The sequence below is a fragment of the Synchiropus splendidus genome, chromosome 7 (assembly GCF_027744825.2).
Source record: "Synchiropus splendidus isolate RoL2022-P1 chromosome 7, RoL_Sspl_1.0, whole genome shotgun sequence".
NCBI lineage: Eukaryota > Metazoa > Chordata > Actinopteri > Syngnathiformes > Callionymidae > Synchiropus > Synchiropus splendidus.
The window spans coordinates 18572906-18598204 of record NC_071340.1 but is presented as its reverse complement, the minus strand read 5'-3'; the positions used below and the strand labels follow the sequence as shown (position 1 = coordinate 18598204).

At 53.2% G+C, this 25299-nt stretch overlaps 2 protein-coding genes across 2 annotated transcripts; both read left to right on the top strand.

Moving 5' to 3' along the window:
- Positions 1-5406: 5406 nt before the first annotated feature.
- On the top strand, positions 5407-11111 carry prdm8b (PR domain containing 8b). Its single transcript, XM_053870718.1, has 4 exons — positions 5407-5900; positions 6728-6952; positions 8644-8869; positions 8950-11111. Exons 2-4 carry the CDS (start codon positions 6734-6736, stop codon positions 10182-10184), a joined length of 1680 nt encoding a protein of 559 aa, XP_053726693.1. The 5' UTR covers positions 5407-5900; positions 6728-6733; the 3' UTR covers positions 10185-11111.
- A 1864-nt stretch (positions 11112-12975) lies between these two features.
- fgf5 (fibroblast growth factor 5) lies at positions 12976-14948 on the top strand. The gene is made up of 3 exons (XM_053870842.1): positions 12976-13165; positions 14254-14357; positions 14619-14948. The coding sequence occupies exons 1-3, from the start codon at positions 12976-12978 to the stop codon at positions 14946-14948; spliced, it is 624 nt and encodes a 207-aa protein (XP_053726817.1).
- Positions 14949-25299: the final 10351 nt, after the last annotated feature.

Genomic DNA, 25299 nt, shown 5'->3' with positions numbered 1-25299 from the left:
GCACTTCAAAGTTGAAATTACAGCCCATTGTTGCGGTGCCAGGGACCGAGCACCTGACCTCCACCACACTGGAGCCCAACACTGTAGATATATCAGCAGAAGTCGAATTAAGAACCGCAGCTGCGACGTGCGACGATAACAAAAGCAGTTTCTCCCGGGATCAGTGAAGTAATCGGTTCTGATCAGTCTACGAGAGGAGACGGACCTTCACAAGTCTTCTGAGAACTCGGCATCGTGACTGCGCAGAGGAATTGGGTCCTGATTGTTGGACTGAACATAAGAGGCAGAGAAGATGCAGTCTCTGGAGCGGAGCTGTTGCCTCACATGTCAGGCTGCGGTGCTGCTGGGCTGTGATGGGTCCGATCCCTTAATGACCGTCCCGGTGCACCGACCCCCGCGGGGCAAAACACTTGGGAAAGACGGAACTCTTTGTGTCGCTCAAGTTGGCAGCAGATAATCCGTCCGAGCTCGTCACCTCCTTCCTCCCCTGCTTCCCCCCTCGCCCCCATATCCACCAGCCCGGTTCAAAGCGCCCCAGGTCAGCAGCTCGGGAAGAACCATCCTCCGTCTTCATGGTTCATCTTGCTGATGTTTGTTCCAGCCTGTCATGGACGTCGTACTTTTCCAGACCGCAGAGAAACTTCCCTGGCAAGTCGTAGAGCCGGCGTCCGAGAGTCTTGCCCCGCAGAGTGTCTCACCTGAGCGGAGACACTGATCTCAACCAAGCCTGTGACACTGTCACCGAATATTGCTGTCAGCAACTGTGGTCATGTGATGATCATTAGATGGAGCCAAGGTTGTTGATAAATAAGCACTGATGAAATGGCCATGCATGGCTAAACTGAGATGAAAGAGCACAGACTTCTAGTTTACTGACACAAGGGTCGCGAGAGGACCACTGCTGTTTGCTCCTCATTCCAGGTATTGGACCTGTACACAGTCAGTTATTGCTGCTCAACCACATCATGTTTGGGTGTTACTACGGCAGCAGGGGAGGCTTGAGCACTCCAGCACTCCTCCAGGCATGTTCTGGCTCTTCTCAAACGGGCCTCTGGAGTCCACAAGAGTTTGCAGTTTCATCCCAGTCCGGGTCGTTGGATCTGCTGAGTTGAGTGACAGAAGAACCTGCTGCTCCTAAACATCACGCGGATGATCCTCCTCCTCACCCGACCTGACAAGCTTGCCGCTCCACATTTGTTCTGACGACCTCCAGGAGTGAGGAGAGTGGGGGAGGGAGCCTCGCCTGCTCGCTCTCCTCTCACTCCCAAGGTACTACTTTTCTGGGCCCCAAAGTAGCTGCAGGAGCTGGACTCAGGTGGACTTAGGTGCCTTGGTCACCCTCTTCTAACATGTCATTCTTCACGTGGCACCCAAGCCGCATGGCGACCGGCTCTGCTCTCCACCATCACAGGTCCATCTCTGCATGGCCCACTGGTCTGACCCCACTCCGAGCAGTTGAAGTTTGGAGATGTCACGCGACTCTTTGCTCTCTTAGGTTCTGTCAGATCCGGTGTCATTTCCGGTCCAGCGGGTATTCCGTGTCTGTGCTAACAAGCTCCATCTCCTCCACAGCACTCGTCCTCCATCTACTTCTGATGCGATTACGACCAGCGCGGCTGATGTGGCGTCCGTTTTCCCCTAGCCACCATAAGAGGCTTGGAAAGCCTCTGGGCGGACCCCCTCCCGGCCGGTCCTCTCGTGTCCTGGAGGTCCGGCATCTAATCCTAAAGTGGCCTGACAGTAATGAGCGGTGGTCCGAGGCGACCGGACTAATGGGACATTTAAGAGACCAGCAGAGAGTCAATCTTCTCGATGCTGAGGTGGACGTTGATCTGTGTGTGTGTGTGTGTGTGTGTGTGTGTGTGTGCGTGTGTGTGTGTGTGTTGGGGGGCGGCACCTCCTTGTGCAAATATTTGGTTTAGTTAGGACTGTTTAGGCCCTTCTAACAAGGTTAAGCATCAATTTGAGGATGAAGACCTCAAAATAACTGGGTCATTAAAACAGGGTTTCAGATTGGTTCAGAGTTCTGGTTAAGGTGAGCCATGTGTTTTGGATGGTTAGGTTTAGGGGCAGAGGCTGAGAAAGGGTTATGTCAATGAGAGGTCTCTACAAACATGGTGCGACAAACCTATGTGTGCATGTGTGTGTGTAGACAGGAGTGGGGGTGAGGAAGGATTGGTTCAGGTTGCATCAGTGAGAGACCTGGAGCAGAGTACAGAATAACACATTGGGACGGCTCTTCAGACGAACTGACTGGTGATCAGGGGCCACAGTCTCTGTGCGAGATCCTGGCCGAGCCTCCTGTGCTAATAATCCAGATTAGCGGAGGCGTGTTGATCTCTGATCTCAACTCCACCAAGAGTCTCTTCGATGAGTGTGAGACTAATTAAATGGCTGGCAGACTTCCATGGTTCCGCTCCAAATCCTTACACTCCATTTCCCCCAGCTAGCCGGGGGACGAGCGGGACTGGTGGCGGCGTCTACCCTGATGGAAGCGGGTGCTGAGACACGACCATGGAATTGAGCTAAATCTGCTCTTAAACCCCCCTTGTCTGCTGCCCTCACTGGACGGGAATGAGGCTGACCTGCCGGGAAGTCCGGGTGAAGGAAGCACCCGAGGCGACGGGGCCAGCGACACAATGAGGGGCTCACTCATTAGGACTTCAGCGACATCAAAGAGATTATGGTCAGACGTTGTATCCGTGTCAGCCGGGTCAGAAGTTAAAGGAGCCATGGTGACTGCCGGCATGTCCCAGGATGGTGTCCCCCTCCACACCCCCTCTTGAGTCGCTAATGTTCTGAGGCCATATGGATCCCAAACCATGTCAGCGACGGAAGTGGGTCAGGTCGGGATCTCTTTCAGGCGGTGCTGTTCTCTGACCTGGTTCTCACAGCAGAAGACCCTGAAGGTCCAGATGTCACATGACTGATACCGAACTTTCAGAACTGAGACGACAGGGCACTCCTCATTGCCCTTTCCCCAGCCACATCACTGACTGAGAGATCCCCAAGTGCTCCCGAGCCAGAGTGTCAGGAAGGTCACTCTGTTTGATCTCCTCCGACCAATACTACAGAACATCCAACCACCAACCATCTTCGCCTTCACCCAGCACCTCCTCATCTTCTTTATCGTCATCCAACCATCTCATCCTCATCCTCTACCCTTTCATCCGACTCATTCTCTCATCCAACCCATCCCTTTCTTCCTCACCTCCCTCCTTCCCTGACTCACCATCTTATCCACCCACTACAGGTTACCTCCCCCATCCTTTCCCTCCCCCCCGCGCTGTGTTTTTGGCAGTTCCCTCTGACCGTCATGTCCGTCTCTGCCAGTTCCAGTGAAAAGTGGCACATATGGCATCTGAGGGTCCATATGCCGCCGGAATATTCTCTGGCTCGGCTCCTGGTTCGGATAATCGCTGGATCCGGAATTAAAGTGGCTCATTATTAATTCATTCCCTCTTTCTGGTCCCCGTGAGATCCCGCTCTCGTCTCTCGCTCCATCTTTACTCCACTTGATGTCTGACTCCGGACGACAAGTTAATTTAATCCTCAGCGCGGGAATAAAGAAGCAAACGTGGGATTATTTCCGTCCTCGGGCCTTAATCCTGTTTGTTCAGTGAGCACGACAAGTGTGACGCGGTTTAAAAGATTTAAATCTCAAATAAAACAAAGTGACGCTCCAGACTGGAAACATCCACCAAGAAACAAAAACAAGTGAGCAAAAATATGAAAACATATTCGTGTCGATCAGGCGGATTAAAGACATCTTTGACAGCTGAGCGTCCACCTCCATAATCTGAAGTAACAACAGTCGTTTCGTCATCAATCACAATCCTCAAAAACAGGAAGGGCCATGGTCAGAGATGGTCATATGTTTGGTCCGGCCGGTGGAAAGGTGGAAACTGTGGTCAGCTTCTAGTCAGAGACAATTGTCGACCTCCTGACGTCCCAGCTCTGCCATCAAGTCCGCTGGAGGGACGATGTCGCAGGTGTCAATCATCTCAGTGTCACCAGAGGAAGTTGGTGGAAGTCAATTTTCTCCGGTGATGAAACAGACGCCAGCGTTTCTGAAAACTAATTTACTGAAGCCCACTGTAGGAAGCAATAACCATCATGGCGTCCAGAGACAGCGAGGAGGCAGACACGTGGTGTTTACCCATCAACTAGCCGCCACCAAGACACAAACATTCCAAATATTTAATCAACGACTCTGTCGGCTGGAATCCACGTCCCAGAGACCCACTGGAGGCCAGGGGGGTCCAGTGGGGGTGAGAGGAGGGGCGTGCAGCGGGACGTCATCGCTCCCTCTGCGCAGATCGGCAATGATGGACGTACGTCAGCGTCAATATGTGCGTTTCTCGCAACGCTGAGATGGTGATCAGTCACCATGGCAACTAGCGGCCACGTGACAATGTCAGATCCTAAACTCTGTTTGGTTGCATCTCAGGCCCTTGGCATCCTCAGGAGCTTCCCTTTCCCCAGCCACCACAACTGAGTCATTCCCACCTATTCCCACGCCAGAGCGCTATCCTTTGCATCCCACAGAGAGACAACTCTTGACCTCTGACCTCCATAAACTGGAGCCGCGGCTTACACCTGAGCACTCCGACCACGGAGGAGGTGCTGATCTCAGCAGTTTCTCTCTCACATGACATGAGAGTTGGAGCTGCTGATCCTCATCCCTGCATCAGCTGCTTCAATGGTCTGACACGTCCGTGAGTGTTCTTTGTTCTCTCCCACCGCTCCGTTTAACCGTTCACTCCCGTCACCATGGCGATCATTCCTTCTCCTCATCACGACCACAATCAGCCGAAATGCTGAGAACTCAGTTCAACACTGATACTTCCTTTGTAGATCGAGAGATTCCTTTGTAGATAGATAGATAGATAGATAGATAGATAGATAGATAGATAGATAGATAGATAGATAGATAGATAGATAGATAGATAGATAGATAGAGAACAACAATAATAAACGTGAACTCAGCTCTACAGACACTGATAGTCAAATAAGCATAGTCACTTTTTCTCATTTCATTTGTGGATCACATCATCAGTTCATTTGTGTTTGATGGCCAAAACAAAGTGACCTCTCTCCCGTGTGAAGTCCGACGCACGGAAGGTTTCAATTGCCCTTTTAATAAGGACAATAATCAACAACAAAGACCGTCGCCGCGGTGTGCGACATTTCAAAGTGCCGCTGGAAACACGAAATCCTATTCATTTCACGTCACAGGCCTGAGCGCGGCCGGTGCACTAGCGCCCCCTGCGTCAGCGCCCTGAAGCCGCTGGGCGCGCACGAGAGTCGGCGTGGAGGCGAGCGGAGCTCCCGCAGCTGGCTGGAAGTCAACGAGGATGACAGAGTGACCGTGAACGTGAGATGAAGACGTGAAAGTGAGAGAGGAGGAAGACTCGTCGTAAAACGCCGCTGTGATCCGGAGCCGCAGTAAACCGGTTTTATTCGAGCGGAACAGTCAAGAATGTTGATTAGAATTAGAATAATAATGAGGGTTCTTACACCCCCCCACACACACACCCCCACCCACCCCCACACCAGCGAATGACAGCCGGGCCCTGAAGAGTTAAGAGGAGGAGACACGCGCTGACACGCCTCATTGGGTCGATTCGGAGCCGCAAACAAAAAGTGTGTGTCGGAGTGTCAGTCAGCCAGAGCTCCGAACCCATCTGCGCCTCCCGGGCTAGTCCAGGACCAGAACAGGATCAGCCGAGTTGACACCTACTGTCACTCCCGGACCAGGACCCATCTCGCCGCGGGGATGTACTGACACCAGGACCGGCAACGCAGCAGAACCTCCGGACCGTCGCCGCTCATTTATTTCTCCTTTTTATCCGAATACGGACGTTTGTGGATTATTGGTTCTGGAGCAGCGCGGACAGGTAGGCGCGCAATTTCACATCCTCGGACAAATCCAGCGAACCGGTACACGACCCGCGTGTGAGAAAAACCTCACCTTTGGTTGTTTGAATAAGGGACCTAACCCCGACTGGACCGGCGAAGTCCTAACGAACATTGACAGAGATAAAAATTCCACACTTGGGCGCCGAACCCGCACCTTCGAAACACATTTGTTTATTTATATTCCTTCGTTTCGCTTAATCGTTTTTGTTTTACCAAGGGAAAGTAGAAATACGATGCAGCTAGTTTGTGTTCCAGCTCGGCCTGGGTTGCCAGACAACGCAACACCACAGATGTTTGGGCACAAACAGATCGAACGTTTTAATGACTGTCTGGGTCCGTGAACGCATCAAAACAAAAGTCCAGGTTCTACGAAAATAATTCTCCGATTCACCTCTGTTGCTAAATCGTTTGTTCCGTCCGTGGAGAGGCAGGTTAGGAATAACGGAGAGTCTCCGTGGGATTACGATCGTGACTCTTGGACTTAATTCCACATCTAAAATCAAGAATTACTCATTTTTATTTGGGCATTACTGTTTAGTTTTTGTTCTTGAAGCGTCCGTGTAATTCGCGTTTGTCACCGACGTTTCCAGCCGAGTCAGAGGAGACACATCTGTCCGTGTGTCCGCGGACAGATGTGTCTCCTCTGACTCCAGGAGACTCATCGACTAATTACGAGAGTAGAGTTAATGAGAATGAAGCGACTCCCTGAACGACAGCTGCTTCACCGCCGTCCCTCCGCTCCGCGCCGCGGCCGGCGCCGTCCTCTCGGTTCCCCCGCATTAACTATGCCGTTGTGCCCCTGCAGGCCGTCATGGAGGAGTCCAGCTCTCAGAAGGTGCTGTGGGACGGCGACTCGAAGGTCGTGCAGCAGTGTCTGACCGACATCTTCACCAGCGTCTTCACCACCTGCGACATCCCGGAGAACGCCATCTTCGGCCCTTGTGTGTTGAGCCACACGTCGCTCTTCGACAGCATCGCCTTCATCGCGCTCAAGTCTTCGGACAAGAGGACCGCGCCGTACATCTTCAGGGTCAGTGTCCGCCTCTGTCGGAGCCGCTCAACTTGGCAAAAGAACTCACGTGCACGCACGAGCCCAACTTCTTGACCGACGGTTTGGGCCGTCTGCTTTTGCGACACTAAAACTCTCGCTGACACCGTGTGAGCCATTTGCCAACCTACTGCCTGTGAACGAACGAGTTTCCCAAGCACAAAGATCAATGATCAAATATGTCAGTGACGTCAGCATCGGAATCTTCAACTTCGTGACCCTGTTGGACCCCGAGTTTTTAATTGTTAGGTCGAGCGGCGCGTGTCGGCACCAACTCGACTCTTGATTTGTGGAGCATGCCCTGGGCCGCAGAACCACAGGCAGGAGGTCCATTCAATCCAATCGGGACTCTTCGGATCGCCCAAAAAATTAATATATTAATATAATTTATTTGTATCAGATTTGATCGGCTCGTGCAGCCGGAAATGTTCACACACACACACACACACGGACACACACACCGCCATGTCGGATAAACAAACATAACCAATGGTGATTTAGGAAACGCGTTTTGAAAATTAAAATATTGCGAGGAAATAATCCGATTTTTTTGTACATATTTGGATCCGGTAGACATTTGCGTGAGGGCGTTTGTAGGCGCGCGCGCGCGTGTCGGGGGATTAAACATTCACTTTCAGAAGATTCTACGCGTTTAAGTTGTTGCGTATTTATCGCCGTATTTTTAAGGCACTCAGCGCTTTTCTTCATTCGCGTGTTAATCCTCTGTATTTTCGAGGAAAGACTGCGTGGTGTCGCGACTCCGACGGCACTGACTCGCTGTCTGGGTTTTTCAGCAGCTAAAATTCTGAATTTGAATTTGAACATCCTCGCTTCGAGTCTGGCGCGTGAGGAGCGACCGCGCGCTCACCTGCTGCCGTCCTATCTCGCTATATTTCATGGAACAATCCCGCACGTTTCCGCCGAAATGTTGTCACGCGATGAGATTCAGTTTACGGCGGAACTCGTATGAACCGGTTTCGGGTTGTTGGCGGTTGTTTACCCTGCTGAAGGTCACTCAATCTCGTTATAATCTCATTCATATATATAATCTATTTATTATGCTCACTGTGATTATTTTTGAAGACTTCTGTTTGGAAACTGCAGTAAAATAATCCAGTCATCAGATTATGCCGTAATTAATTCAAAATCACCCTCAGCATGTTTTTCCAATTTATCATCTCACTGGGTGTTTGTTTGTTTACTGTGGAGAGACAGGCCCCTGCATGACTCTGAGACTGTGTGAAACTAAACAAATGCTATTGTGCCTTTGCATCAGGGCTATAAACAATTATCAGGCGATGAAGTAGCTTGAGATAATTTCTAATTAAAAATCATATGACTTTGCCTTTCCAAATAATTACAGCGTAAGAAAATGTGAAAGTAAATACATAAAAAAAAAGGGAAGAATCTTCCGGATTATTTGTCGCGCAGATACAGAAAGTAATCCCAGTCTCAATCGGAGATTAACATCCGTATGAACAAATGTTCTCGAAGCATTTCAAGACTGTTGATGCATTCAGTGGTCAGATCAGAATTTTCAGTTCTTTCATGTGCACCAAAATGAAATGAGATTTTGATGTTTAAATCTCTTCTTTGCGAGTATTTGACAGTATTCAGGGCTGATTTTCAGAAAATGGTGCACTGGATTATAATCTGGACGTTTGCCTCCCAAGGTGGACACGTCGGCCGCCAACAGCACCTCCGAGGGCTTGATGTGGCTGCGTCTGGTCCAGTCGGCCCGGGACAAGGAGGAGCAGAACCTGGAGGCCTACGTGAAGAGTGGCCAGCTCTTCTACCGGTCGCTACGCCGCATTGAGAAGGACGAGGAGCTCCTGGTCTGGTACGGCAAAGACCTGATCGACCTGCTGCTGCTCAGTCGGGCGCCCGCCAAAAGCAAAGGTGAGCAGCGCGGAACGGGTCAGGACCGGAACACTGCTGCGTGTTGGGAATCGAATATCATTCAGTTCTGTGTCTCACAGGTTCAGCGCAAAACATGTGTCCTGACTGCAGCCAGCGGTTCCAGTTCGAGTTCCCTTTTCTGGCCCATTTACGGTTCCGTTGCACCAAAAGATTGCAGAGTATGAGCGGAGGCGACGAGGAACCCGGCAAGGAGGCCAGCACCGAGCGAGGAAGCGCCACCCCAACCAGAACCAGCCCCAAGACGGCTCGCTCCGAGGGCTTCGGTGGTTCCCAGGACTGTAGCAAGCCCTCTACAGACTTTCACAACCTGGCCCGGGACCTGGAGAACAACCGCACCAGCACGCCCAACGACAAGGAGGCCGAGATCCACAGCGAGAATTTGGGGAAGAGGAAGTTCTCTGAGGTAGACCGGGAGTGCCGAGGCACGCAGCCCAAGTCCAAGGATGAGTTGGCCACCTCAGCGCAGAACTACAGAGGCGTGTACGGGCTGGAGGAGAACCACAGGAGCCTGTCTTCACCAGGAAACACGGAGATGGGAGAGGCCAAGCGCAGCGCCTTCACTGAGGTGAAGAAGTCGGGTCAGAACTCAAAGCACGGCAGCAGCAAAACCCTGCAGAGCGCCAACTCGGAGAACAAGGACCGGCCCAGCGGCAGCCCCTCAGAGAAGCACCTCAACATGCGGCAGGTTCTTTCGGAGACCCAGCCGCCGCAGACCCCACCGATGGGCAGTGCTTTCACCTCCGTCAACCAGCAGGGCGGCGGCGCAGAGAGGAAGAGCGCCTTCAGCCAGCCATCGCGCTCGTCCTTCTCGCAGATGTCCTCCTTGGTGATGCCGCCCAAACTGCTGGACTGCCACCCTCCGGTGGGAGACACCATCTCCTCCAACAGACTCTATCAGGCCGACCACCTCGCTGCCAAGCTGCAGGGCGCGGAGCTGGGCGCCAACTGCCCAGTTCCAGGCGGAATGAGCAAGCAGAACCCCTTTGTCTACGCCACTGCCTTCTGGCCCAAGAACTCGGGGCCCATCCAGCTCCAGGTCCCATCAGCATTGACGCTCCTGCCGCCCTCCTTCACCTCGCTCTGCCTGCCGGCGCAGAATTGGTGCGCGAAGTGCAACGCCTCGTTCCGCATGACGTCGGACTTGGTCTACCACATGAGGTCGCACCACAAGAAGGAGTACGCCATGGAGCCGCTGGTCAAGCGGCGGCGCGAGGAGAAGCTCAAGTGTCCTATTTGCAATGAGTCGTTCCGGGAGCGGCATCACCTGTCACGTCACATGACCTCGCACAACTGACTCCCCCACTCCGGCTGGACTCTGTCGGAGGCAGAGCTCCCCGGATTATAGCACGTCGCCCTGAAACTGACCACTGAAGATTACGAACCCTCCTCTTGCACTTGTTTTCACTTTGAACTTCCTGTTTGTACAAATGCGTCATGTCTGCGTGAAAACAGGCGTTTTGACTTTAAGAATCTATTTATGAAGCACTTGACAAGTCGCAGATTTAAATACGTGTACAGGAGTCGTATTTTATATGGTATAAATGCAACTATAGAAGGAAGTCTTGTTTACAACTCCTCCGCGTTACAGCGCTCCGAGTGGCGGCTGTGCTGGCTCCATCGCCTGACGGTCCCTAGATGATACCAGGTCTGGCTCTGACCAGATCCAGTCTGCGGTCTGGTCAGATTTAGGCACTCTTCTGAAGTCTGAACTAAACAAGAACCAGATTAAGTGCACAGTCTGATCCACCTGATGCTGAAAACTATCAGATTATCACGGCTACAAATCAGTCACGGTGGGGAACCGGATTAAGATGACGAGTGCTGCACTGATGTGGAATCTCAATTCGATGGCTGGATTAAAATGTGAGATTATTTTCACCTGACAATGAGTCGTCCACTTTCACGGGCCGTTTTGTTGATGTGGTCATGTGACCGGTCAGGTCGTTAACTTGAATCACTTATGCTTTGAATTATTTTTCAATCATCCTTAAATCCACCAGGAGGCGCTGTTGTGCATGTCGGCTCACCTGTATATCACAGCTGCTGTAGAGACAGGTTCATCTCGGTCGAGATCACTGCCGTATAAACGCCGCCTCGAGCCCGAGAGCATGTGACAGGAAGTGTCGGGACGTTTGTAAATTCAATCGAGATTTGTGTCGGTGAATTTGTTTCTTCAAAGTTTATTCATCATGTTGAACGCAGCGAAATAAAGAGATTTATTTTCACGCAGCCGTCGGCCTCCTGTCTTTCCTGTTCTCTCTTCTGAAACACTTTGAAATAGGTCGTGTGGCGTCAAAGATCAAGTCAAACTGAGAACATGGAGGAGAGGAATAAAACTAGTCAGGGGCAGAGACGTGAGCTTTGCATACCACCCGTACGGTCACATGACTGAAGACACGTGTGAGCAGGGGCCCCTTTCACACAGGAGGGTCTGCGAGGGAATCGCCTGTCGGAGTGATGTCATCGGCTGTCTGGGACAACACTCTCGTCGTCTGCTAAACTGCAGGTGAGATGGAGGACATATTTGTTAGAGACGCGTTTAACACAGAGTGTCTTCGCGTCACTTTAGCAGGACGTTGGTCCGTATCAGAATGACACTGTGTTGTTATAGATGCGAGTGAACAACACCATGAACAAATAAACGGAACAGTTCCGCTCGTATAAATTATAAACGTGTGAAAGAGCAAAATATAACAAAAAAAGATCAAAAGGGCAAATTAAGCGTATTAAAAATAATATTCATCCATACAGCCAATAGGTTTTAAGAAATGTTATCTCTGACATGATGTACCAGAAGCCATTAGTTGATGTCACAGTTGCGCTTCAACTGCTGTGTGATGGCGCCCTCACGTGGCTGCCATGAGGATTAGGTAGACACGCAAAACCGTCTAGAGCAACACTGTTGGAAGTTGATGTGTGGTTCTCTCGAGAAGCCATCACAAACATGAGGGACCATTTGCGCGGCGCCATGGGAGAAGGTGCCACCCAGGTGCCGACATGTCATCAGACCTCTGCTGGGCACTCTGTTGGGAGTCAGGGCCCTGCGGGATCCCCCCCGATCCCAGGACCAGCATGCCACACCTGCTCGCTGGGTACAAGTGGGGCACCAGTGAAGCTAGAAGGGCCCACGCATGAGTCCTGGCCCCTCGGAGGCGGGTGAGGAGGAGCTCACCCGCACAGACAACTTGGCAGGGTCCCCCACTCAGTTATGGAGGCTGAGGACACAGTGAAGGTCATTTATCGTGAACCCCGATACTACATTTAGTTTCAGGGCTGCCAAGGAGTGGGGTAGGGTATTAATGAGAGTGGGTCCCCCACAAACGTGAACGCTGTGTGACATCATGGTGGTGTTGACAGTCTGACCTGAGGTCACTGCTCAGATATTTCCTCTCCTCATTCTTCAGGCCTGCAGTCACCAGCCCGCTCGAGTGTCACCTCCCAGCCCTCCAGCGGCTGCAGCATAGTCCTGATGGCTCAGGACTGGTGGTCCAGAACCAGCGACATCTCTCTCTGTTCTGCTTATGGGCCAGAACCAAAACACCCTGGTTCTAAGAGTCCAGAAACGATCGGTGCACTTCGACAGGCTCCAAAACTGTTTGGACTTGAGCTTCTACTGTCTGGGGATGGAAAGTTCTGGTGCTCAGAACCTTCCGGTCCTGTGGTTCTGAGAGGATGATGAGCAGGTTCTGCATAATGCTGCTCATATTCTGGTTTTGATTCCAGTGGGGTTCTGGTTAGAGCTGTTGGTTGTGGTTCAGTTGATCAGGTTCTGTCATGTGTCCAGTTCTGATCACCAGTTAGAATCTGGTTCTGAGCTTCTTGGGCGCAAACGTGGTTCCGAATCCAGCTGGGTAGGAAGTTCAGACAAAGCGTGATAATCAGGTTGCACCTCGAAGTGGTTCTGGTTCTGGTTAGAAAATGTAGTTCGGGTTCCGTGCTGGTCCTCTCCGAGCCTCGGGTCTGCGACGGGTCCGCTGACTCACTGACGTTATAAATATCCCTCGCTGTGGCAGCGAGTCCGTCTGAGTGGTTCGGACCTCAGCCTCGAGAGCGCGATGCTGCACCGATTCTGACCCACGTCAGACATGAACCTTCCCGTCCACCTGCTCACTGTCGCTCACCTGATCACCGTCGCCGCGTGCGTGGAGCGGAGACTGCTGGAGGTTCGGTCCGGACGGCGGACCTGCAGGCTCTTCTGCCGGGTCGGGATCGGTTTCCACCTCCAGATCCACTCGGATGGACGCGTGAACGGGAGCCACGAACCGAACCTGCTGAGTAAGTCCTGATTTCACGCTCTAGAAAACACGCGAGCTCTTCGGAACCGTGTGCGTCTTTTCGGTCCCGTCGCTGACCCTGACCCTGCGCCGCCTCGGGTGTCTCTGGTGTGGCTTGGATCGGAACCGAAACCTTGTTTTAAGACAATTTTAGGTCCATTTTAGGTCACGTGACTTTTGGAAAGTAAAAATAGTAGCCATGTATTATTTATCGCTCCGCTCTGAGCTCGTGACTCGTTTGTGATTGATGGTGTTGCGATGGTGATCACCGACTCCTGAGTCAGGACAGAGCTGTGACTCTCTCCACATGAGCTGCTCGGACAGGGCTTTCGCGTGCGACACGAGACTCCCGACCACAAGCCACCAACTCTCACACAGCCCGCTGAGAGCCCTGCGCTGAGGTGAACGAGTCACCCAGGTCAGGTCCTGGGTCGTCACGTGATGAAGCGCCAGTTTGGGCTGCGCGTCTGTGCTGGCGTAGTTGGGAGCGAGTTAGTGGGACTCATGGGTCAGGGGCGGGTCCAGAGATTTATTTGGAGGGGCACAGGGGGTAACAACAATTATTTCGGGCGCCGCTCAAAAGTAGCAAAACCAAGCTTTGTACAGTGAAGTGAATAGTTCTGTCAGTAATCAGTTTTATACCCCAGTTACAATGTAAAACAAAGCTAATAACAATAAAAGTGTTTTGTGCAGTTTCACTTTTAAAACAGATGCTAATGTTACAGAAATAGTGGAGATGTTAAGATGGAGAGCAAACTGAAGTAAGACATAGCCATCGTGTTTTCTTGCAAATGTAACAACAGTTGGGAAAAACATTTTTGTGACAACTGATCAGGACTCACTCCACGCTATCTCAGGCAATTCTCGCTGAGTGACTTAATACAGTATGTGATAAAGTGCGTTTTTCAAAGACAAAGTGAGGTGAGCTGACCTTGGTGACGGTCACGGCTCAGTCCAACTTTGGGAGAGGAGGGGGTGGAGGGTATCCCTGACTGAAGGAAGGAATCTGAAATGTCTCTGAATACTGAATTTTATTCAGGAACTTGACAGTTGAATCCACAAGAGTCTGATTCGGTGATGTCACTGTAGGTGTCCTGGAGCTGATCGCCTTCTCTCCTGGAGTCATCGCCATCCGAGGAGTCCACAGCAACAAGTTCCTGTCCATGAACCGACGAGGACGCCTACAGGCCACGGTGAGGATGAAGATGGTGGTGATAATGATGATGGTCAGACTCTGGGAACAAGTGCCCAGGGCCCAGGACTGTCACTGACATGTGAAAGTTCTGGTTCAGAACCGTTTGTTTTCCTTCTGAACCAGAGCCAGTCGTTCCCAGCTCTGCTAATTTTAACAGTGTGAGAAGAGTCAGATTCCATCCTCAGCACTGTGTAGAGGAACGAATGATGCTGCTCTGACTCTGGTTCTGGTTCTGGTTCTGACCCGGGTCTGTCTGCAGGGCCGCTTCTCGGACGACTGTAAGTTCCGTGAGCGTTTCCAGGAGAATGGCTACAACACATATGCCTCAGTGCTTCACCAGAACCAGCGGACGGGTCGAGAGTGGTTTCTGGCCCTCAACAAGCGAGGAAAAGCCAAGATGGGTTCCAGCCCACGGGTCAAACCTCAGCACGTCTCCACCCACTTCCTCCCGCGACTCGCCAACCGTGACGAGCTGCAGCGCGGCTTCGCTGTCGCCGACCAGAGGCGTGACCGACCTCGGGTTGAGGTCCGTGTCAGCTCACCGCCCAAGCGGACTGTCAAGTACTGGCCCAAGTACCGCTTCGGATAGCGTGACTCAGAGAGACACGGGATCAATCCGCCCCCAGGTGGAGGACCGGACCACATGGTCCTCCTGACCAGGCCTATGTATGGAACTGTCACTTCTCCAGGTGTTCCCACACCAGAGAGACCGGGTCTGGGACTGTGTTAGGTGCAGCCACGCTACAGGCCGGTGACCTGATTCTACAGGCCTGATGACCGGGCCTGTATATCTGACCCAGGTCAGACGGGGTCACATGCCTTTAAATGGACAGGTGCGTGTTAATTTGTTTGCTTTTGGTTCTTCAGCTGGTGGCCAATTGTCAACATTTTATTGTGGTCCATGAACCGTAACTCTACCTTGTAGTCCAGATCCAGATACAGGGTAGGTCCTGGTCTGTCATTGACAGCTGGTGGTATCCACGGGGAGAGTGACTTGGGCGGCAGTTGTCCCCCAATAGTCCGGGTCACGACCCCCAACATTTGCAGCCAGAGCGGTTCCGGGTAGGGGGCCTGCAGGAGGATCAGATGGCACCAGAAGGGTTCACGAGGGCTTCCTCCATCCAGTAGATGAGGATCTGATGACGTTCCAGCGTGGAGACATGAGATTAACAGAGGTCCTGAAGCGTCTGACCTTGAGGTACACTGACAAAGAAGAAGATGATGGAGAAGATCCACTAGAAGGTGATGAAGGATGTGGTCATGTGACACTTGATGATGAGAAATAAAGTGCTTCTTGTCCGTCTTGTTTACATCGCTAACATCTGGACACACACGACCCTGATGACCCCCGGCCCCGACACTCAGGGAGGGGTCCAGGGCGCACAGGTGCGCGGGTGCATGTGATCATGCCAGTCATGGGTGACTGACTGGTGAACGTGTGAATTCCATAATTCTCTGTCAATAATTCAGCAGCTTTGTCTCACAACACGCGAGATCACATGACCCGGCAGGCGTCTTGCTCTTGCGCTAATAATCGTGTACTGGCTGCTGCAGACGGTAGGGGGCAGTATAACCCCGCACAGCAGTGAGGAGTCTCACAGGGTGAAGTAATACATCTGACCATGAGAGTCCGAGTCAGTCTGAATACATGTCAGGGCTATTCTCCTGCTAACATGACGTCACACATTGACGTGAGAGGAGAAACACAAATTCGCTCCAGCTGATGTCTCTCGCCTTCGGCCCGCTAGATGGCGCCACTAACTCGAGTCAGTGGCACTGGTTCTGTCAACATGTCTGTCTGAGAACTGAAGTGGAAACTTGTGAGGCGAGTGTGGACTCTGAGACTCAGTGTAGAGCAGCTGCTTCAACACTCGGTTATGAGCGTGACGCTGGTACTGTGTGTGCAGATGTCCAGGTTGTGGATGTTGGTCTGCAGCTGACTTCTCACCTCTGACCTCTAACCCGACCATGAGTGCTAAACTTCCTCCCCCTGACCCTTCAGACCTCAGGAGCACAGCTCTTCATCCGCATCCTCATCCCCCTCTGTGAGCGTGTGAGAAAGAGATGTTCTGCCTGGTCCTTGGCCAGTAATTCAAGCCCAGCAGAACCTTGCAGCAGACCTGAACTGGATCGCTGAAGTGACCAGATGATTGGAGTGCCTCCTGTGACCTCTAACCCGGGTCAGGTTGCCTGTGGCTCCTCAGTGTGTTAAGCTGCACCTGCAGCTCCGGGTCCATGACAGGAGCGCGGTGGAGGAGAGGCCGGCTCCGGAGCGTTTGGAGGGCCTCGGCTCTCCTGACACCTCTGCCCGCCGGCCAGAAGAGAGCAAACACAGATGTGAGATTCAGGAGTAAACCTAAGGAGCTCCTCCACACATGCTCCATCTGAAGCTTCCCCCGGAGCGCTGCAGCGTTCCGAGCACCTCCCAGGACTTAACGCTCCCCCCAACAGCACAACCCCCCTATGCTCTCCCAGAGACCTTCTGAGTCTGCAGGTGGACAAACAGACAGCTGATCGATCCTCCGCACCTGTGCTAACACTGACGCTCATCACGCTCGCCGTGGCCCCGTCCTGACAGCTTGACGGGAGGGGGGTGCGGGTTGAGGGGGGAGGAATGGGGGTCGTGTTGCTCCAAACAAACGCTGGACTGAAATATGATCCCGGACTGCAGGAGGAAGCTAACGTGATGCTGAGGTGCTGGAGGGAGAGCGGGGGGGGTCGACAGCTGCAAGAGATCCAGTCGGCTCGTGATAGTTTCATTTGGATCGGATTCCAAATTGGTGAGATGCCCGGGATTGTTGAGCCTCGTTACCTCCGCGGAGCTCCTACTGTCGGCAGGAAAACAGGCAAGCGGCTGGAATGTCGTGAATCCTGCTGGAAATTGTTTGCAGATCCAGATCCAGACTGGGGTCCAGGACTTCTCGGGTTCTCTGAGACGGCAGCTTCGTTCATTTCTGCCTTTGTGACCGAAAGCCCGTCCACATGCGTGACATTGCAGCTGACCTTTGACCTTGTTGCTGGACCCACCTAAGACAGTGTGCTGCAGCCTCACCCCTGTATCCTCCAGGACCTGAGCACAACCATTATGATCCCCGAGATCAGCTGGGTTTCTGCAGGTCTGGACTGGGTCGGGTTCAGGCCCAGTCCAGACGTCATGGAAAAATTCCCTACTCAAACGGTGACCCGGATCCTGTTTGGAGCTCTCCGAGGTCAACCGCTGGACACGACCACTGAAAGGTCACGGGAGGTCACTTCAACAGACCCAAACTGTGGGGTGTGGGCCCAGGCCGCCACCTGGATCTGTTCTCCCCGACCCTTCTGCATGGGTTTGACGTTCCCCTGTCAGACGAAGGCTCCGTGCAGCTGCTAGCGGCTCACACCTAGGCCCCCGTCATTAGCCCATAATAGCCGTCGTTATACACGCCACGCCTCGGTCGGCTGCTTGTTGCCGCAGCTACTGAACGTCAGTTACCTCCTCAGCACCTGTGTTTACTTAGGGGCCGTGGCCCCGTGACCTGCGCCACCCTTCACTCACTCGGAAGACGAGCGAACCTCCGGCCCCCAAATATGTGCTGCCCCGGCACTTTTCCCTCGCCGGACTCCGAGAACCCCATTATGGGGCGGTGTGGCTGGATTACAATCCTGCTGCAGCTCAACTCAAACACTCCGCTGCCCAAATATGCCGAGGTGCTGAGTCAGCTCGCTTGTCACCACCATCACATGACTCAGCGCTTTTATTCCGAACCAGCGTTGTGCCACGTTCTGGTTCTGAATTATTGATCGGTTCAGGGGTTATCACCTTCACCTGGCACTCTAATCTGACTGCCTCCCTCTCTAAGTGTGGAATGTCATGTGACTCGAGATTGTGTTCATGTGACTCTCATCAGCAGGTTGGAGTTTTCATTTCTTCTGAAAAACATGGGATTACCGACTGACTATCAGCTGTTCAGCCTGTAATCTGGTCGCGACTTCACGACTGGAAATATTCTGGACCAATTTTATAATGTGTGCAGGTCGTGTGATCCATCAGTCTGTTTTCTCCAGACAGGCACCAGAGGGGGCGCCACTGAGCCACTGTCTGACTCCTGCAGACTCTGAACCCAGGAGAGAAATGACAGGCTCCACCATGCTGCTGCGCCACAAACTGGTGATTTAAGGATTCTATTAAAACTCTGAGGCGTCTATAGGGGGCCCTTCTGGAGGACCAAAATATCTGAGTGGAAATGAGAAGTGGAGCTGGGCTCCAGAGATGATTCTGTGGGACCAAGCCAGTGCAGGTGTCAGGCTGCGGTCACAGGGTCCTCATGGTGAGGTCCCAGATGTGGTCGCCAGCTCGGCCCAGAAGGTTAGACGCCAAGGCTGGGGAAGGTGGTCTTCAGCAGGTCTTGCTGGAGCTCCTTCCTCCAGCTCCTCCAGCGCTGAGGAGCTCCAGCCAAGCGTCACAGACGTTTGGCTTGAGGGTAACCTCCTGGGTTCACCCAAGGACCCTACAGACCCTGGGACCACATCCACGCTCTCTCTCAGGTTTTCAGGAGCAGAGGTCCAGGAGCTCCTTGCGGGCGCGTCGGGCGAATGTGGTCGGCCAAGAGCGGAACATTTCAGTGACGCACATTCCTCTGGCTTCCTAACTACCAGTGGGCAGCTCCAGCTCGGCCCAAAATAAGATGAAGGAGGATCGGCGTTCCGGGAACTTCCTGATGGGACCCAACTTTTATTTTAGATGGGCCGCGGGTGTTAGAGATGGCTGCCCCCTACAGGCTGGATGGGAAGGTGGATCAGTAGAGCGCCTGTTCTGACCGGCACAGTTCTAAATGAAGCGTTCTTCTGCCTTTTGGCGCAGGTTCTCAAACCATTGCTCGCGGAACACATGGGATCTGCTGAATTGACGACCCGACGTCTTCTACTCGTGTACCCTGACTCGGAGCAGCTGCTCGTCATCTCTAGGGTGACATCAGTGGTGCTTGCTAAATCTCTTCACGGACACCAGGACCCAGGATAAGAACCCAAATGCACCCGTGGGCCGCACCAGGATCTATTTTCAAGTCGGCGGTGAGGCGTTCGTCTGCCACCGGCATTCCTGATATAAACACAAACCTCAGTCGTGGTTCAGCAGTAAATTCCTGGAAGCGTCGGAATGTGTTTACCATCCCGGGTCATGTGGTTCCCACCTCTGGTGTGAGATCTGGGAGCTGGATCAGATCTGGAACAACAGGAAGTGAGTGGGTGGAACCTGGAGACAACTGTAGTGACAACTCCCGTTTGGGCAACAACACGGCGGTGAATGTTAGACGCAGGCCAGAGTGGTCCGGGCCTGATTGATACCAGCCATCGCCAGAGTTGAGCTCTACACAAAAAAGACTCAAGTCGAGTCACAAGACAGATTGGTTCTTCCTCTGGACATGCTCAACGATTTCCAACTGCTGAAAATTCCGAAAGCTACCACAGCAGCTACTGACCACTGCAGCCCAGACTGGCTAGTCCACTGGATGACGGGTCTGAAATGAGCCAGTTCCTGTGGCGGCAGAGAGTGTTCGGAAGGAGCAGGTCTTCAGATGAGTCACAGACCCGCAGGGTTTGACTTGGGCAAACTGGTACATGCGGTTCATGAGGAATGTGAGGAACAGCTGGTTCTGTTCGTGTAGCCGACCAGGCCCAATTGAGGTCTCTGTCCCAGGATCAGGCCTTGTATCTGGCTGGAGGTCTCGCTTGGAGTCCAAGTCCTGGTTCTTTGTGGAGCCAAGTGAGTTGGTCTAAACCCATACACTCATACACATCTGTCCAGGCCAGGTCACCTGGTGGTGGATCTTCCTCATGGTTCCTCATGGACTCACCATCACGGAAGCTCCTGGGCCAGGAGGTGTCAGACCGTGACCTGCTAATCAGCACCACAAGGTTTTGTTGTGTGAGACGGGCACCGCGACTCGGTATCAGCTCCAAGGCCTGAGGATGAACGTCCAGACCAGAATGACCGTCTCTACCTAGAAGTCTGGAGACACACAACCCTGGAGACACACAAGTACCTAGAAGACTCCTGATCTGTCTGGTCCTGCCTGACGTCAGGGACGACTGTGGTGACACGTCCATGCTCAGATGTTTGCTAAGGAGACATTCCAGACCCCACCAGGCTGGACCAGACCCACACTGGAGAGTGACTGAAGATCCGGAAACATTGCATGATGGATCTGAGGGGACACGTGAGCTAAATTGGCCCTGAATGACCCGTCAGTCCTGCTGCTGAGAACCAGCTCCTATGACGACCAGTGTTCTTCATCCTGGACCTGCCTGAGGGGATCACATTTGATTAGGCTACTTGGAAGTGATCTACAGGTGCCGACCTGTCCAAAGGTCCAGCGTAACAACTGGACCACAAAGATAGTTAATCCGCAGGTATGCTGTGATTAGCTGATGAGGTAATACCAACACAACAGCCGAGGTCTCGGAGGGTTCAGACTCCTCTGGAGGTTAAGTCCTTTGACCTGGGAAAAGCTTGGTGCTGATATCTCTGACACCCAAAGATTCGGATGTAGCACGGCAAACAATTCTGTGAGACTTCTAGGAATTCCAAACATCTGGGAGACGCAGCTGCCTGCTGAGAGGTCTGGAGTCCTGGTCTGCGCAGGTCCCCATTTCCATGCTGGAACCGGACCCTCAGAGATGGACCTCTCAGGTTGGTTGTCCAAACCTGCACCCAGACCTGCGGCAGGTCTTCCCTGCAGGAGCACGGTGCAGGCTCTCGATCCCGTCAGGGGCCGTGTGTCTCATGTCCTGCGTGGCCCCTGAGCCACAATGTCGTTGACACTTGGCTGCCGACCCTGGTCTCAGTCATTAGTGAGTCATTAAGTCAAAACTCTCTTTATGTGGGGGTCAAGTGCCTGAGGTTGAGCCGTGACACAGCCCCCCAGCGCTGGTTTGAAAAGGGGGTTCTGGAACACAGGCAGCGTTTATGACAACACTTAAAGGTCAATCAAACGGTTCAGGCCCCACGCTTGAGTACAGGCAGGTGGGGGGTGAGCAGGTGGGGGGTCTTCCTCCACACTAGGACTCGAGCATTTGATTTCACTGCACTAATTTGTCAACAGTTCTCTCAGTGGTGGATCAAAGACCCGCAGCGTCGACGATCAAAGGCGCCGGTTCCAGGCCCAATAAAGCACTGCGCAACACCTGGGTGGCAGAGGCAGAAGCTCTGCTGAGTCGTCTCCTTCCAGGGTCGCCTGGTCCGGTCCGCTGACACGCTACAGTTCGCTCTGGTTCTGGATCCAGCGTTGAGCCACTGGACCGCGTGGCACACATATTGAGCGCCTGGTGTCTGGTCCCTGAACAACATCAGCGTCTGAGTGTAAGAGGTTTCCTCCTGGCAGGAGGCCAAGACGCACGCTGAGCAACCAAATCACTTCCCCTTCCACCAGGTCCTGGGTTTGTACCGTGCTCTCCTCCAGTCACATGATGCTGGTAAGCTTCTGGTCAGTCAAGTCCAGTTAGAGGTTCTGCTGCGAAGCTGAGGCAAGCGTCCTAGGATGCTGGAACACAGTCCAGGTCTTCACATGATCCGAGATGCTGGACAGGAGTCCAGTAATACGGACCGGTCCAGACAAACAAAGCAGCCGTGTCTCTCACACACACACACACCTGGACCTGCTCGAACTGCCACCCAGTGACCTTTGACCTACCGACCTGTGAGGTCACCGCACCTGTCCAGTGACTGTAGGTGGGGGTGATCTCGCCCGGGTGTAGCTGATGTGTTTTCAGGCTGCTGGGGGGCGTCAGGTTGTTGACCACGCCAGAACCCAGGCCAGCTCAGAACCTGATACCATCTGTTTTCCATGTTGGGGAGCACGACGCCCTCTGTAGTTCCACATCTCTGGATCGCTGCACACCTCATTCTGTTGGCCCCTCTGGTCTCAGACGGAACCACAGACGTCTGACGGACTCTGTCAGGACCTGTCCTGAGCCAACTTGACCCAGTTGACTGGCACAGAGCAGCCAGAGTGGGTGTCTTCACGTCTTCAGTTGCCGTCCGATCAGAACCTAAGAATCTCCACCTGTGACATCCTGATATCCTGGTGGCCAGAACTGAAGAGATCTGGACCAGTTGATTCTGCTGGATTCTGATCTGAACTTCTCTCCTCAAATATTTCACAACCTTGATGTTCCACCTATGGCGACCGTGGGAGAGCCGGAGCAGTTCTGGAACTCTCGTTACAGTCAGGCCCACGCAGTCACATGATACTCTGCAGACGGCCTGGCCCGCTCCACAGAACCGCTCCAACATGAGTCTCGTCTGCTGCTGAGCGTTTATGCAGAGGCTGTCCATCATCATCATCACCACCATCATCACCATTATCATCAACACCACCTTCACCTTCACCTTCACCTTCACCTTCACCTTCACCTTCACCTTCAACTTCACCTTCACCATCACCATCACCATCACCATCACCATCACCTTCACCGTCAGGTTGGCTCACAGGGCATGTGAGGTCAGCAAGGTACGAGAGATCATGAGAGTAACTGAAAGTGGGGATCGATCCTTGGTCACTTCTTCATTCAAGATTGATTTCAGTCCGGTTCTGCGGGTCTGCCGGTCTGGCCGACTTCTGGCTGACCTCCATCCCTAGACTTGTCAGCTAGTGCTGCTGATCTTCTCGCATGCTCCTGAAACGTTGGACCGCTGTTACTCAGCAGGCAGGTGAGGAATGTCGGATGGTTTTGGCTCCGACCCCATGGAACGCCATTAAAGTGGAGGCTGGAGTTCAGCACAGGCTGGAGGTCGTCAGTTCAGCTGCGGCTCCTCGTGCTTGCGTGAGAAACATGTTCGCGACATGCTGCCGCGCCCCGGTTCCCATGTGCTCATACAGCGCCTCAGCTAGCTAGGGCCGCAGGCCGGCTGCCACCGCCTGGTTCACCTGCTGACGGCTCACAGTGTGGCGAGTGTGGTAATCTTCCGGCCTCCGGGGGCACTGCGCTCATGTGAATCCTGCTCCAGAGTGATGTACAAGAGACGCAGATAAGAGTGAAGGGTGGAGGAGAGAAGGCTGACTGGCGGCAGCCGCCTGACCAGATGTGAACTAACGCTTGATCCTCACTCTGACAGGACCAGGTGGCGCTGAAGGACAACGTCTTGCTGTGGGTCACCTGGTTGCTGGTTGAACGTGTGTGTGTGGCTGCAGGTGAACACACACACACACACGCATGTGTGCACTGCCCTTCCCCCATGCTCCACGTGTGGTATGGTCCTTCTGCTCGCACAGGTCTCCCATGTCTCTAAAAACACCCAGATTGGAACCTGCTGCTGCTGCCGGACGGACGGACGGACAGACAGACTCGGCTTCCTCTGTGTCACACCTGCCTGTCAACCTTCATTGAATTCACATCTGACATGAAGGAGCTCCAGCCTGTGAGAGTGGGTGCGACCTTCCATCACACGCTGTGCCAGCTTGCTGCCGTGTGATGCTCACATGTGGTCTGGCCCGGTCCAGACTTCTCAGGCTAGCACCGCTTTCCACTGACCCGGTCACTCCTGCCAACACAGGTCAAAGGTCGCCCTCATGTTGCACAGCACCTGACAGAAGTCCGATCCAGTTCTGCTCGTCCAGCCAGTCCGGCACTGCTGACTTTGCCAGCGGCACATCCGTCTGCAAACAATAGCACTAAGCGGTGGCGCACGTGTCGGCCAGAGTCACAGCAGCGTGCGACTGCACCCTCATTGTTTCTAGCAAATCCTGCTTCTCACTCTTTTACTGCCCACATGTCCGGGTGTGGTCGACCCGGCGCACTGCAGCTGGTCCCTGGAGCGGCAGCGCGTGAGGGACGTGGACAGAACCGACGGGGCCAATAAACGGCTGTTGAAAATACTGCACATCTGGACGACCGCGGCGGCGAGCAGGAATGTTAATTTACGCTTGGTATTCTGACAGAAATAGAACCCAAGTTCTGTCACATCCGATTCACACGAACCAGGACCGGGCTCAGAGCCCTGTGGGTTCTGACAGCAGGTTCTGGTTTTGAAGGTGACAGCTTGGACACACCTGTCAGTCTACATCCTTTTGAGGGTGTTCCAGGTCGGCACTGAGTGAACAGGTCCAGGACATGGAAGTGCATGAGTGCTGACGCTGGTTTTGCTGAGGTGCCATGTACTCCACACGTCCACACGTTCCGGTCAGTTCTTTTGGAGTGCACGAGTAACATGTGATGACCTGAACCCAAGAGACCAAGCATGCAGCTGGTCCGGGTCATGCTTGGGCTGTGGTGGATCATTCCGGACTTCCCTGGTCTTGGGTCAGTGACATGTCCTCTGGTTCTGTTGATCCAGCCAGGTCCGGTACTTCCCTCTGCAGGACTGTGAAATGGTTCCAGCAGAACATCTGAGGTGCAGCCGGTCGGTTCTGCCGAGGAGATGGATGACGGCCCGACTGAGTCACGACACACTTTATGTCTGGTGTTCATCATGTGCTGGCGGCGGTTTGGTCCGTGAAACACGAGCCACTCTGGCACGATGCCACAATGTTCCGGACCCGTCCACTCCATAGTACCTGCCCCCACTCTGATTTACAGCCTCCCACAGGTCCAGTTCTGCTCCGGTCCCGATCAGTCCAGAATGTGTGTTGCTGCGATCCAATTCTCCTGCAGGGTGAGTTAGTGATGATGACCCAGAACATCTGGAACACCAGATCCACAGCAGAACCGTGGTGGGCCAACATCAGCTTCGTCACCATCATCACCATCATCATCTTCATCACTATCATCACCACCATCACCTTCATCACTATCATCACCGTCATCACTATCATCACCATCATCATCTTCATCACCATCATCATCAGCACCACCACTCAGATGTTCTCTCATAGTCGGAGTGGAGCAGGAAGCGAGGGAGTTAAAGTTGGTTGTAGTTTCTGCAGAAGGCAGATTACAGGAAAAACTTCGTCTCCAGATTTAACTCT